This window comes from Staurois parvus, unplaced genomic scaffold (assembly GCF_062004578.1).
Source record: "Staurois parvus isolate SC_StPar_1 unplaced genomic scaffold, SC_StPar_1.0 ptg001132l, whole genome shotgun sequence".
Taxonomy (NCBI): domain Eukaryota; kingdom Metazoa; phylum Chordata; class Amphibia; order Anura; family Ranidae; genus Staurois; species Staurois parvus.
The window spans coordinates 792,308-807,411 of NW_028318928.1; the positions used below are offsets into that span (position 1 = coordinate 792,308).

At 43.9% G+C, this 15,104-nt stretch overlaps 1 protein-coding gene across 1 annotated transcript in view; it reads right to left on the reverse strand.

Moving 5' to 3' along the window:
* The window catches only part of LOC149439380 (caveolin-3-like), a 26,282-nt gene extending 11,409 nt beyond the window's left edge, over positions 1–14,873 (reverse strand). Inside the window, exon 1 of the mRNA XM_089659103.1 lies at positions 14,681–14,873. Coding sequence (XP_089515229.1) covers positions 14,681–14,800 — 120 coding nt within the window. The 5' untranslated portion in view covers positions 14,801–14,873. The remainder of the gene's footprint in view (positions 1–14,680) is intronic.
* Between the last annotated feature and the right edge of the window lie 231 nt (positions 14,874–15,104).

Here is a 15,104-nt window from a genome sequence, read left to right on the forward strand (position 1 = left end):
GGGACTAACTGAACTGGGATTCAAATCTCTAGGGACTAACTGTGCCAGAGAAAATATCAGCACTGAGCAGGACACCTAGTTTGAACTAAAACCCTATGCAGGTAGATACTTATCTCTCCTTGACGGTGGCGGCCTCTTCCATTGTTTAATTTATTTGTGAAGAAACCATCTGCTCCACCCATACACAATGGCTACCCATAGACATGATGAATAGGGTTATACTCCTAGCACCTTGAAGAATTATGGCCCCATTCAAGTCTATAGGGACTAACTGCTCAAGAACCTCATCCAGATGCATATTTATTTTGCCTCAATTGTTTACATTATTCATGCAGAAATCTTCCAGGCCTTGCTTCTAGCATCTTGAGTATCAGCCAGAGAAGGTGATGGTGCCAGAGAAGATACTGTACTGAGGAGGACACCTAGCCTGAGCTAAAACCCCATCCAGGTATATACTTACCTCTACTTAACAGTAGCAGCCTCCTCCATTGTTTACATCCTTCATACAGAAATCGTCTTCTCCACTCATACACAATGACTACCCATAGACTTATAAAGGGCTGTACTCGTAGTGTCTTGAAAATGTATGGTCCCATTCAAGTCTTTAGTGGCTAACTGTTCAGGTGGTGCCAGAGAACATACAGTATCTGCACTGAGGAGGTCACCTGGTTTAAGCTAGAACCTCACCCAGGTGCATACCTACCTCTCCATGACAGCAGCAGCTTACTCCATTGTTTATATTCTTCATGCAGAAATCTTCCGTGCCACCTTTGCATAGTAGCTACCTATAGACTTGAATCAGGCAGTATTCCTGGTGTCTTGAAGGAGTATGGCCCCATTCAAGTCTATAGGGACTAACTGCTCAGGTGTTGCCAGAGAAGATTTCTGCACTAAGGAGGCCACCTATTCTGCCCTAGAACCTCACTCAGGTGCATACCTACCTCTCTAGGACTACAGCAGCCTACTCCATTGTTAACATTCTTCATGCAGAAATCTTCCCAGCCACCTATGCGCAGTATCTACCTACAGACTTTACTGGGACTGTACTCCTAGCATATTGAATGAGCGTGGAACTCCTGTCAGATGCATATTTACCTCTCTGTGTCAGTGATAACCTCCTGTATTGTTTACATCCTTTGTACAGAAATATTCAGGGCCATACCTGCACAGTAGCTACCCATACGGGGCATTCAAGTCAAACTGGACTTTTGAGTTTTTATAATAAAAGAACAAATTTCAAGGAGTGGAAACTGCATTTATTTTTCTACATACTCCCCTGCTACATTTATACATTTATCCAAGCATTTAACTATTGCCTGGAAAGCTTCGAACATAGAAAGATTTGTCAGTACACTGAACCATCCTAGGACGGTCTGCTTCACTACATCATTATTGTGTTCACTAGTCTCACAGAAAGATTCATCTTTTGTGCAATTTCACGACAGATTATGCAGCAGTTATCCAGGATCAGGCGTTCCACGCACTGAATGTTCACAGGAATGACTGTGATGGGCTGGGAATCACCACGGCCGGGATCATCACTGAGGGACGTATGATCATCTATGAAATGTTTACACCATTCAAATGTCTTACTGCGGCTGAGAGTCTCATCACTGTAAGGTGCTTGAAGTCTTCTGTAGATATCCGCGGGTTTTACATGTAGCACTCCCCCTTAGGAGTTGCTAAAGTTTTGGGTCCCCCTATAGTCACAGCCAGGCAACACACATTTTTTCACATACTAGCATTCTGGAGACAGTAAACAGTCATTGAGTTTGTTTTTTTAAGTTAAACTTGGATGTGGTAAGGGGTGTATGGGACACCCATGAAACAGCAAACTGAGGACAACTTCCTGGCAACTATGTACAAGTCCAAGATAGGAAATTCTCTTCTAGGAGAGCTCTCCAGCTTCTCCTGGTGTACCACCCCAGATAAATCCTCTTCTTTTACCCAGCTGCCTGGAGGAATCCCCGAGCAAGGGGATCCAAAGCTGCCACTTTAAATGTAACAGTCCCGGATGTAGAGCTAGTTCCCACCAGAATGTCCTCTCCCCCCCAAGGAGTGTAGGATTATTCACTCAGTCCTTGCTTGTGAGCTGGTTGGGTTGGTGGCTGCCTTCAGGTCTTCTGTTGGGCTGGCTCCTTCCCTGGCTCCACAGGTAGTACTCCCTCCATGGACCAATGAGGCTGAGTGATCCTCCTTCCAGGTCTTGGCCTGTAGGTAGGCCCCTTCACATTGCACCCCCTCCCAAGCTCCTGCATCTCAGCCTTCCTCACATCTGCCACCTGAACGCTCCAGCTGCTGAGCAGGCTCAGTCATACTTAAACACTGTCCTGACCCTATGCCAAGCTTCCTATCTGGAGTATACAGGAGTATACAGATCAGCCCCTCCTCACCCCTGCCCACTGCTTCTAGAATCTTTTCCAAGTTTCTAGAGCAGAGGGAGGTATCAAGGAACTGATCTGCAGAGCCTCTCAGCCCTGATCTAAAACTGACCCTGCTGACTATTGCCCAGGCTGCTACTCTCTAACTAAAAATATTTAATTAGCTCCCCCTGACTTTCTAGAGGGGCATCTTGATTAACAGTCTCTGGACCGCCTATCAGTAATAGGACACATTTGCCACTTACTACTACGTTAGCATCACTTTTTATACCTGTAAAATTAAAAGTCCCAGTTTGACTTGAACGCCCCTCATACTTGAAAAGGCTGTACCCCTAGCATCTATGGCCTCATTCAAGTCTACAGGGAATATCTTCTAGGTGGTGCCAGGGCAGATACTGAGGAGGCCACCGCTGTCCCAAAGAAATTAGTAAGTGCATGGGTTGGGATTTCTAGTTTGATTAGCTAAGGGAGATAATAAGAGTGGATCTGGGAGGTATATAGTTAAAGTAAAGTTGTCCTTTAGGCATATTTCTAATAAAATCTGTTTTTTTTATTAATCTCCTGCAGTAGACCAACCCCTCCTCCTCAAAAAACTACACTCCCTCGGCCTCAGAGATTCTGCTCTCTCCTGGCTCTCATCCTACCTGTCACAACGCTCTTTCAGCGTTACCTATAATGCTACCACCTTCCCCTCACTCCCCCTCTCTGTTTGGGTCCCTCAAGGCTCCGTCCTCAGGCCCCTTCTCTTCTCCATCTACACCTCCTCCCTTGGCCAACTCATACACTCTCACGGCTTCAACTACCACCTATATGCCGACGACACACAAATCTATCTCTCAACCCCCCACCTCACCCCCTCAGTCTCCGCCCGAATCACACACCTACTGAGCGACATATCAGACTGGATGTCGCTCCACTTCCTTAAACTGAACCTCTCCAAAACCGAGTTTCTTGTCTTCCCCCCAGCCCGGACACCACCCCCCACTGACTTCTCCATCATGTCCAACAACACCACTATCAAACACGCCCCGCAGGCCAGAGTACTTGGTGTCATTCTGGACTCCAACTTATCCTTCCAGTCCCAAGTCCAATCTTTAACAAACTCATGCAGACTCCACCTCCACAACATTGCCAAAATACGCACGTTCCTAACCCCAGAAAACACTAAACAGCTCATCCACTCCCTCATCATTTCACGACTCGATTACTGCAACTCCCTCCTTACTGGCCTGCCTCGCCGCTGACTATCCCCGCTTCAGTCGATCCTGAATACGGCTGCCAGACTCATTCACCTTTCCAACCGCTCCGTTTACGCCACCCCCCTCTGCCAATCCCTCCACTGGCTTCCAATTGCGCAACGGATCACATTCAAAATCCTAACACTGACGTACAAAGCTGTCCACCATACTGTCCCGAACTACATCACTGACCTAATATCAAAGTACCACCCAGCACGCACACTCACAAGACCTCCTTCTCTCTAGTTCCCTGGTCTCCTCCTCCCATGCCCGCCTCCAGGACTTCTCCAGGGTGTCACCCATCCTCTGGAACTCCCTGCCCCAACCCATCAGATTATCACCTACTCTCCTCTCCTTTAGGCGCACCCTGAAAACCCACCTCTTCAGGGAAGCCTACCCCACCCCCTGCTAACTTGCCGACCTCCTCCACTCTTCCTACCACTCCATCCCCCACAGCTTTCTCCTCCTGTGCCACCATCCCCTCCCTCCTAGATTGTAAGCTCGAAAGAGCAGGGCCCTCATGTTTTGCATTGTATTGGTATTGTTCTGTCCCCCATTATAATGTACAGCGCTGAGCGAACTATTGGCGCTTTATAAATACTGTATAATAATAATAATAATAGTAATTTCCATGGACTCTTAGGTGAGTGAATTTACTGCATTTCATATTCTAAAAATGGGAGTTTGCTCAAGCAGATAGAGATGATTTGTCACTTTATTTAGACAGATTGGTGATCAAGCAGGGTTCCTTAGCTGTTGCAATTTTGGAAAAGTAGGTAGGAAGGTGCGACCGGTGTCCACAAAAATGAAATTAAAGGTAAGTTAAAAGGTGTTTATTGAAAGTAGTGACAAGTACATCAAGCCAACTCGTTTTGGGGGAAAGGACTCTCCCTTCTTCAGGGCTGTTGCTATTAAATGGGAAATGTTCCAAATATATGTTTGAGGGGTATCAGACAGCAGACTGACAAAGTGACAGCTGAGGTTCCAGGTGAAGCAATCTGTTAACTGTTCTAAAGAGAAATAGGATCATTGACTGGCTACACTGGCTGCCAATCAGAAAACCAGCTGAACAGTGTTACTAATTTTTGACAGTAAGCTAGATTAGTATTTATTAGAATTATTTTGAACATTCTTACAGGAGATGTATTTTGGGTTTATTGGATCTTTTAATAGGAATTACATTTACGTATGATCTATGAAGCACATTGCACACAGCTGTGGTGTGGTGATGCTGCAATTATGGGGTTAAAACAGATGATGAGGAGGCAACTTATTGCCTCTTTACCACTTGCCAAATGCCTCTAAAAAATGATCTGAGTGTGGATTGCTTTTCAGAGGAGCAGCAGTCCTTGCTGCTATTATGAACAAGTCCTAAAAAAGAAGTTCTGAAAGGAAAGGATCAGGGGGTTAAGATTAAAAGTAACATACATACACACATATAAAAACAAACACCCACACACATTAACCGCTTCCCGTCCGCCCTATAGCAGAAATACTGCTACAGGACTGCACAGGTGCACAAAATCATGTATACAGTATATACGTGAGTTTGCATTTACGGGTAGGGGCCGTGTGCGAGCCACGCGCGCACCCTACTCGCACCACCGTTCACGGCCGCGGCTGGTGAATTCCAACGATCACCAACAGGAAGGAGGACTGCTTTGTTTACTAACAGTCCTCCTCCCTGTCAGCTCCGGCACACTGCTCACGATGGCTGTGCACAGCACAGCCATCCAGAGCAGTGTGCTTACAGTGAAACACACACATCGCCCCATAGTAAAATACTCCCAGCACATAGTTAACCCTTTGATCGCCCCTCATGTTAACCCCTTCCTGCCCAGTGCCATTAGTAGACGTCGCAGAATACATTTTGGCATAAATTTATGACGAAATTAGATTTTTAAAAATTTTTTTACTGGACATGTTTAACTAGTTGCCGAGTGCAGATAGCCGAATGACGGCTGCACTGCAGCTGGCAAGTTCTGGGAGGGCGTCATATGCACAGCCCGACTCTTATTCCAGGGGATGTCCAGAGCTGTTTTGGTTATTAATATATTATTATTATTATACGGGATTTATATAGCGCCAACAGTTTGCTCAGAGCTTTACAATACAAAGGGAGACAATACAGCAACAATACAGTTCAATACAAGAGGATTAGGAGGGTCTTGCTCCTTGGAGATTACAATCTAAGGTGGAGGGGCTAGTGGTACAAAAGGTAACAACTGTGGGGGATGGACTGGTAGGAGGAATAGAAGATTCCATTATTAGCTGAAGGCAGGATAGGTTTCCCTGAAGAGATAGGTTTTCAGATATCGCCTAAAAGTGAGCAGAGTAGGCGATAGTCTAATAAACTGGGGTAGAGAGTTCCAGAGGATGAGGGAGGTTCTGGAGAAGTCCTGGAGAAAAGCATGGGAGGGAGAGAATAGGAGGTCGTGCGAGGAGTGGAGAGGACAGTTTGGGTGATATTTAGTGACAAGATCAGTGATGTAATTTGTGTGAAGAGTCATAAATGGCTTTATATGTTATTGCTAATGTTTTGAATTTTATCTGTTGGGCAATGGGAAGCCAGTGGATGGATTGGCAGAGAGGGGTGGCAGATACAGAATGGTTAGTAAGGTGGATCAGTCTGGCAGCAGCATTCATAATAGACTGAAGAAGGGATGAGGTAGGCCAATGAGGAGGGAGTTACAATAGTCAAGGCAAGAGATAACAAGGGAGTGAATAAGTTGCTTAGTAGTTTCTGAGGTTAAGAATGGGCGTATCTTGGAGATGTTGTGGAGGTGAAGTCTACAAGATTTGGACAGCGATTGGATTTGGGGCTGAAGGTGAGTGTCTTTCTCTCTCTTTCCATGGGAAACTGTGGTTGGTGTAGGGGGGGCAGTGGTAGTGGAAGTCTCTCTCGGGTGGGAGTCAAGGGTGTTTTTGGTCAATGTCAGGCTCTCTCTGTGGGGGGGCACCGATTTTTGTGTTGCCTAGGGCAGCACAAAACCTAAATACACCACTGGCTTTACCTATAACGTCACTGCGTGAAGTGAACACAACTAAGGAATAAGACTGAATGAAACCAAACCATTGGCAGAATTGATTAGAGCTAATCCTGACATCACAGGTTGGAGATCCTTAGAATACAAGGTGAGCTTGTTTTCAGATGATATGCTGCTGAGTTTCACAAACCCTCATGCTAAGCTTCCACCCCTATTCCATCTAATATCTAAATATGACAAGATTTCAGGATTGCGACTGAATCTTGATGAATCTGAGACCCTGTTCAGCAATTGCACCCCATTCATCTCCAAAAGCAATATGAAAAGAGCCTATGTTTTCCTACTTGCCAGAATTACCTCCTTTTTTAGACATCAGACCTACTATATACAATCCATGTTTAAATATAATTATTCCACCCTGCATGAGTAATAAAAAAAATGATCTAAAGAAGGTGAACGTCCCATCTCTGTCCTGGATTGATATGCTACATGTCAATAAAATGATATTTCACCTTTGATCTTAAATTAGTTTAGAACTTCTTACCTTAAAGTCTATTGTCGTCTCCCTGTAACCTGCATTTCTGATGGGCTGATAGACACCTCCACATACTACATAAATGTACAAATTTCCTCCAATCACTCCCTAATTTTCTTAACCACTTGCCCTCCAGAGGATTTACCCCCCTTCCTGACCAGGCCATTTTTTTTTTCGATACGGCGCTGCGTTACTTTAATTGACAATTGCGCGGTCATGCAATGCTGCACCCAAATAAAATTTACATCCTTTTTTCCCCACAAATAGAGCTTTCATTCGGTGGTATTTGATTGCCTGTGCATTTTTTATTTTTTTTTTGCGCTATAAACAAAAAAATACCGACTATTTTGAAAAATAAATTTTTTTAAAAAAAACTTTGTGCTATTAAACATGTCCAGTAAAACAATTTAGAAAATCAAATTTCTTCATAAATTTAGGCCAAAATGTATTCTGCTACATGTCTTTGCTACAAAAAAATCCCAATACATGTAAATTAGTTGGTTTATGTGAAAGTTATAGCATTTACAAATGGCGGTATATATACTGGAATTTCAAAAAACAAAACTTTTTTTACTTGGCGGCGATCAGAGACTTATAGCGGGACTGCAGCGGGCATTCTGACACTGGGGGGAACTGACTTGGTGTCATTGACATCCCCAGTGACACCAATACAGTGATCAGTGCTAATAAAAAGCACTGACGCTGTAATAATGGGCAAGGGGTTAACATGTGGGGCGATCAAAGTGTTAACTGTATGCTGTTTTACTATGTGGGCTGTGTGTGTGTTTCACTGTAAGCACACTGCTTTGTATGGCTTTGCTATGCAGAGCCATACAAAGCAGTTTGCAGGAGTTTGCAGGAGACGACAGGGGAGAGATCTGTATTGTTTACATACAGGTCTCTCCCCCATCGGAAATCCTTAGAGATCGCTGGGTGCCGGCAGGGAATCACTGGCTGGGACCCAGTGATTGACAGCAGAGGCCACAAATGGCGGCGCAGGTAGGGCACGCACGCACCTTCTACTTGAAACTGCAAAATCACGTATATACACGCAATTTTGTGCACCAGTGCTACCCTGTAGCAGTATTTCTGTTATAGGGCGGCACAGAAGCAGTTAGTGTTTGTCCAGGCATTGCCAACATTTTCCTCTGAACCTCCCCCTTTCCTAATGGATTAGTGGCTTATAACTTACAAGGGACAAGGGCCACATATGCATCCAAAAGCAGAACTGGATCTAGCCAATCTGGGGGTGCAGTAAAAAAAAGTCAGGGGAGCAGAGGATGGGAGGTCAGCAGGGCAGTATACAGGGGGTCAGCAGAGCAGAGGATGAATTTAAGCAGTTTGTTGGGCAGTGTACAGGGGTCGGCAGGGTAGATGGTAGGGGTAAGCAGAGCAGTCGTTTGGGAGTCAGCAGGGCAGATGATGGGAGGTGTACAGGGGGTCAGTAGTGCAAACGATGAGGGCCAGCAGGGGAGTTTACAGGGGGTCAGCAGGGAAGACGATGGGGGGTCAGCAGAGGAGTGTAAAGGGGGTCAGCAGTGCAGAGGATGGGGGGGCCAGCAGGGGAGTGTACAAGGGGTCAGCAGCGCAGAGGACAAGGAGAGCATAAAAGAGGACAAGGTGAGCATAAAAGGGAACAAGGGGTCAGCAGGACAAAAGACAGGGGTCAGTAGAGCAGAGGATATGGGTCACTGCTGTTCAAGACACTCCAAAAAAGTCCTCCTGCTCACACAACACATAGGTGAGATCGGATCACTTACAGACACAGCCTCCGTCTGCACAGTGAGTAGCTGGCTGTTATGATGCAGTTCTGATATATAAAATTGCCAGATCAGAAGGGCAGAGCAGCTTCAATAGCCAGCTACTCACTGTGCAGATCGAGGATGTGTCTGTAAGAGAATCCAATCTCACATTTGTGCTGGGTGGGAAAGAAGAGTTATGCTGTGTGCTCTGTGCCCAGGCTGTGTGCAATATAGTGGTAGGAGGAGGAGCTCAGGGGGTTGAGCACAAAATCCATGTAAGGGGGCAGAGCTCACCCTAGCACCCACCTAGTGCCGGCCATTGTCCAAGTCAAGGGGAGGACTATCAATTTCAATTCAAACATGTATAGGACAACAGACATATATATCATAATAAAATCAGAAAAAGAAAGGTATATAACAGGAATACCCTCCTTCCACCCATCCTCAGTGTCCCAGCCAGCTACTCACTGTGCAGATGGAGGCTGTGTCTGTAAGTGATCCGATCTTACCTATGTGCTGTGTGACTTTTTTGTAGTGCCTTGAACAGCAGTGACCTCTATCCTCTGCCCTGCTGATCCCTGTCCTCTGCCCTACTGACACCCTGTCTTTTGTCCTGCTGACCCCTATTCTCTGCCCTGCTGATCCCTGTCCTCTGCCCTACTGACCCCCTGTCTTTTGTCCTGTTGACCCCTATCCTCTGTAATGCTGATCCCTGTCCTCTGCCCTACTGACTCCCTGCCTTTTGTCCTGCGGACCCCTATCCTCTGTAATGCTGACCCCTGTCCTCTGCCCTACTGACCCCCTGTCTTTTGTCCTGCGGACCCCTATCCTCTGTAATGCTGATCCCTGTCCTCTGCCCTACTGACTCCGTCCTCTGCCCTACTGACCCCCCGTCCTCCGTCCTGCTGACCCCTATCCTCAGCTCTGCTGACCCTGTCTTTTTCCCTGTGTACTGACACTGTACCCCCCCCCCCCCCTTACACTGGCCAGTATTGTGACATGCTGCCACAGATACAGCCCTGGAAGAGTTTCTGGGAACTGGTGTTCAGTTTATAGTAGAAACAGCAATAGGTAAGCACCCATGTATTGGTGTCAACAACAGTGGCACAATAGTGGTCTTTAGAGGCAGGAGAAATGACCACCCCTCATTGGCATTGTTGGATGAAAAAAAAAACACATCCCTCATTGGCACTCAGTGTTTACTTACCTGAAAACATGCTACCACATTGCTTTCTCCTTCCATGTCAGGCCAGAACAACACTGTCCCTGATGGAAGTGATCTAGCTGACGTGTAGGGTGGTCAGTAGACGCAGAGTGCATTCCAGCATTCAGAACCTCATTGCTACGTGGCACATTATGATTATTATTATACAAAATGTATATAGCACCAGTAGTTTGCGCAGTGCTTTGCACATCTAATAATGCTTTTCTGCACACTGGACACTTTCTATGTTCCGCCGTAAAGAAGAACTGTATTAAAATAGCTGAGGCTGCTTAGCAACCAGCAACTATTGAGACAACAAGAATGATTGGTCAGGCTATATATTGTACAACACAGTGTATACGATGAAGTATGTAGCACAGCAATCCTTATGTTGCTGGTCAGTGGGTACAAAAATAAGCCCCCAATGCTGGCCCCATTTTGTAGCAAATATGAAACTCATCACTAGTGTTATGAATAGAAACCACAGGGGGAATAAATGAGGAACTAGGGACTTTAAGGTACCATAGTATATGACAGAATGTAGTATAAAAAAAACAACATTTTATTTATACAAAATGATAAAAAAGCCTGCAACTGCTAACATACCCCAACATATACATATTATATTAAAAATGTGTGTATGAATATGTATAATAGTAATATGTATATGTTCAAGTATGTTAGCCTTTAGATGCTTTTTTATCATTTTGTATCAAAAATATTTTGATATATTTTTTATACTACTTTCTGATATATATTTGGTACCTCAAAGTCCCTAGTTCCTCATTTATTCCCCCTGTGGTTTCTATTTATATAGCATTTTGGGATGTGGTACTGCCTATTCATTCATGGAAGGTTAGGAACAGATTTTCATTTTGTTACTAGTGTTAGTTGGTATTATACACATATGAGCTGCCTTTACACGCATATGAATTTTAATGGCATCCCAGTCTTAGTCCATAGGGTTCAATATTGAGTTGGCCCACCCTTTGCAGCTATAACAGCTTCAACTCTTCTGAGAAGGCCGTCCACAAGGTTTAGGAGTGTGACTATGGGAATGTCTGACCATTCTTCAAGAGGCGTATTTGTGAGGTCAGGCACTGATGTCAGACGAGAAGGCCTGGCTTGCAGTCTCCACTCTAATTCATCCCAAAGGTGTTCTATGGGGTTGAGGTCAGGACTCTGTGCAGGCCAGTCAAGTTCCTCCACCCCAAACTCGCTCATCCAGGTCTTTATGGACCTTGCTTTGTGCACTGGTGTGCAGTCATGTTGGAACAGGAAGGGACCATCCCCAAACTCTTCCCACAAAATTGGGAGCATGAAATTGTCCAAAATGTCCCTTCACTGGAACTAAAGGGCCAAGCCCAACCCCTGAAAAACAACCCCCTATCATAACCCCCCCCTCCACCAAACTTTGCACTTGGCACAATGCAGTCAGGCAAGTACCGTTTTCCAGGCAACCGCCAAACCCAGACACATCCATCGGATTGCCAGAGAAGCGTGATTGGTCACTCCAGATAACACATCTCCCCTGTTCTAGGGTCCAGTGGCGGCATGCGGCGTGCTTTACACCACTGCATCCAACGCTTTCTACACACTGTTGTGCTAATCCTTCAGAAATTTTGGAGGTCTTTAGCTGTTGACTCCACAGACACACTGTGAGCTTCAGCATGCGCTGACCCCGCTCTGTCATTTTATGTGGCCTACCACTTCGTGGCTGAGTTGCTGTTGTTCCCATTTGCTTCCAATTTGTTACAATACCGCTAACAGTTGACCTATCACGGTACCACTGAGCTCCTGAGAGCAACCCATTCTTTCACAAATGTTTGTAGACATAGTCTGCATGCCTAGGTGCTTCATTTTATACACCTGTGGCCATGGAGGTGATTGGAATATCTGAATCCTATGGCCTATTGGCTGGCTCAATATTTTTGACAATATAGTGTAAGCCCCATAATTGGTGTTCAGTGAGAGCAACTATAAAAGTTATAAAATCCCATCGTTGGTTTTCAGGGGGAATATATAAAAACTTCCATGCTACAGTCTATTTGCACATGACTTCAAAGCCACTTTATTAGTTACACCTGTTCAATTCCTTGGTAACACAAATTTCTAATCAGCCAATCACATGGCAGAAACTCAATGCATTTAGGTATCTAGACGTGGTGAAGACGACTTGCTGAAGTTCACACCGAGTATCAGAATAGGGAAGAAAGGGGATTAAAGTGACTTTTAACATGGCATGGTTGTTAGTGCCAAACAGGCTGGTCTGAGTATTTCAAAAACTGCTGATATAAAGGCTGCCCATTTTCCTCTGATCTCTGACATCAACAAGGCATTTTTGTCCACACAACTGTCACTCACTGGATATTTTTCAGACCATTCGAACCATCTATAAACCCAGAGATGGCTGTGCGTGAAAATCCCAGTAGATCAGCAGTTTTTTAAATACTCAGACCAGCCCATCTGGCATCAACAACCATGCCATGTTCAAAGTCACTTAAATCTCCTTTCTTCCCCATTCTGATGCTCGGTGTGAACTTCAGCAAGTCATCTTCACCAGTCTACATGCCTAAATGCATCAGGTTGCTGCCATGTGATTTGCTGATTAGCAATTTGTGTTACCAAAAAATTGAACAAGTGTAACTAATAAAGTGGTCGTGGTTCCTGTTCCCAGCCCCCTCCAGTACCTGTTTCCACCACCCCCTCCACCTCATATGCATGCATGCCTCCAGTATCCTCCCTACCCTCTGTCCCTCCTCCAGTATATGTCTTAGGTATCCCAATCCCCCCACTTATACATCCCTCCAGCATCTCCGGTTCTTGTCTTCTAACTCTCAACACCTCACACCCACTCCCCAAATAATCCCATTCAAAAATGGACACACATTCAAAAACATCCGCCATGTTTCCAAACAGCTAGGTTACATAGAACAGATCGATACCACATCCCACAATACAGAAGTGTCTCAAAATTCAAGAAAAAAGGAGGATAAGGGACTATATGGTACCTAATAGACAAAGACGATTTTTTAGCAAGAAATACATAAAAAATTTACAAATTTTATTCAATACAACAAGGATAAAAGGCTTACATAGCCATTTAGCATATGACGCACAGTTACTACAGTAGCTAAAATAAAATCTTTGCTGCCCACTGAATTACAATTTCTACACAGATGGTAAACAGTGGCAACACAAACATATAATCAATCAATATTAATCAATATTTCACTCTCAGAATTATATAATAAAACTGGTAGCCACCCCATAAATTCAGGGTGGGGCAGTATGTAGCAGGCAATAAAATATAAAATTAGCATAGTGCCGGAGAGTAGAAGCACGGCTTATAAAATAAATCTTGATTAAGCCAATACATGAACAGCTACAATTTAATGGGCTGCAACCATTGCAAAATACAGCTAAAAATACATGAATTAAAATGTTTTCCACAAAACTGATAAAAGTATTTTAATTTCCAAGTACTATATATATATATTTCTATCATCAAACCCTGTTAAAAGGTGTTGGCAAACTTTATAGGCAATTGAAATTTCTGTATTTACATTATCTATTAGTATCAGGTTTTAGAAGCCACTAACTGTACTGTGTAGCTCCACCTATGCAGTAAGATTTGAGAGACCCCCACTATATGTTTGTTATGCGTTCCCAATCACACAGTATACCTAAAAATAATTTTAAAAAGTTTCCTTCCTTTCTATTGGGTTCTTTGGAGCAGTTTTATACTCAGGACACTATAAGCAATTTTGTTGCTTAGAATTGTTGGCAATACAAAGATAAGGATGTTTTTCTTAAAAGTCAATGAACCATCCAAGCCTTGAGATCTTTAACCTTTAGTTAGGACAGTGCGTACACCTGGTATACAACCAGTAATGAGATCTGCCAGCACAGTACAGCCAGGGTTAATTATGATAAACAATACTCCCCAGCCCCCTCCTTAACAATACGTATTATGAACATTTCCAAGGAATAACCGCAGAGATTGTTGATCCAGGGAATATCCTTAGCGGAAGAGAAGAATGGTTTCTCTTTCTCTGGGGTGGAGCAAATTGGACCATGCTTTTTTTTGCCTTCCTTTGGATCAACTGTGGACAAAGGCTTCTTTCTATGTATTTAATATTATTTATTCTATTGGTTAAATTAGACTCATTCATGTTTTTATTTCAGCCTGGCTAACTATGTAATTATGTTCTATCTTCTATGTAACACATAGAGGGGAAGAGCCAAATATGATATTTTAGCAAGGAAATTGCAAGTAAAAAGGTAAGCAGCAATGATTGTTTTTTTTTAAGTTATTCTATGTTAATGGGAACATGTAACAAATATAAAGTAGTTGTTATCTCAATTTGGCTTCAAAAGTGGAGATACACTTTAAATCTTGTGAGAATAAACTCAGTACAGTAGATTTCCAACTGCCCTCCTAAATAATGAATTTGTTAGCAGCAACCAAAGTAACATAACAAGGTGCTTATCTATAGATCCAGCTGAATATATTATCATTTTAATGTAAAAAGATGCAATGGCACAAATAACACCCTCCAAATAGAATGGAAATCATGTCCTGTATCTCACCTGTACCACGTCTTCGTTAATTTTCTTGGGGTCCCTCTGTACGAGGTCGATCTCTTTGGTAAGGGGCTCTGCATAGGGCTTGTTTTCCTTGGCAGGCTCGGGTTGCTGGATTTGGGCCATTTTGTAAGTGTTGGAGAACCTCACCCTCTTCTCCCTCTGTCACCGTCCTACAGCTTGTGTCCCTGTCAGGCTGACCAGCGAGCTGGTAATATAAGTATCTTCTCCACCCTCTCCCACCTTAACCCATCCCTGACTAAGAGGCTCAGTGGATCTGGACAAACCTCCTTTGTTTATCAGTAATATATTTAATGCAGAGACTACAAAGTGGATATGATTCAATTCAAAAATTGTGGTTTGTTTTCTTTTATTGTCCTCTTTTTGTTCTTTTTTTTGGTCCCTTTCTTTAAAGTGGTAACCCAAAAAC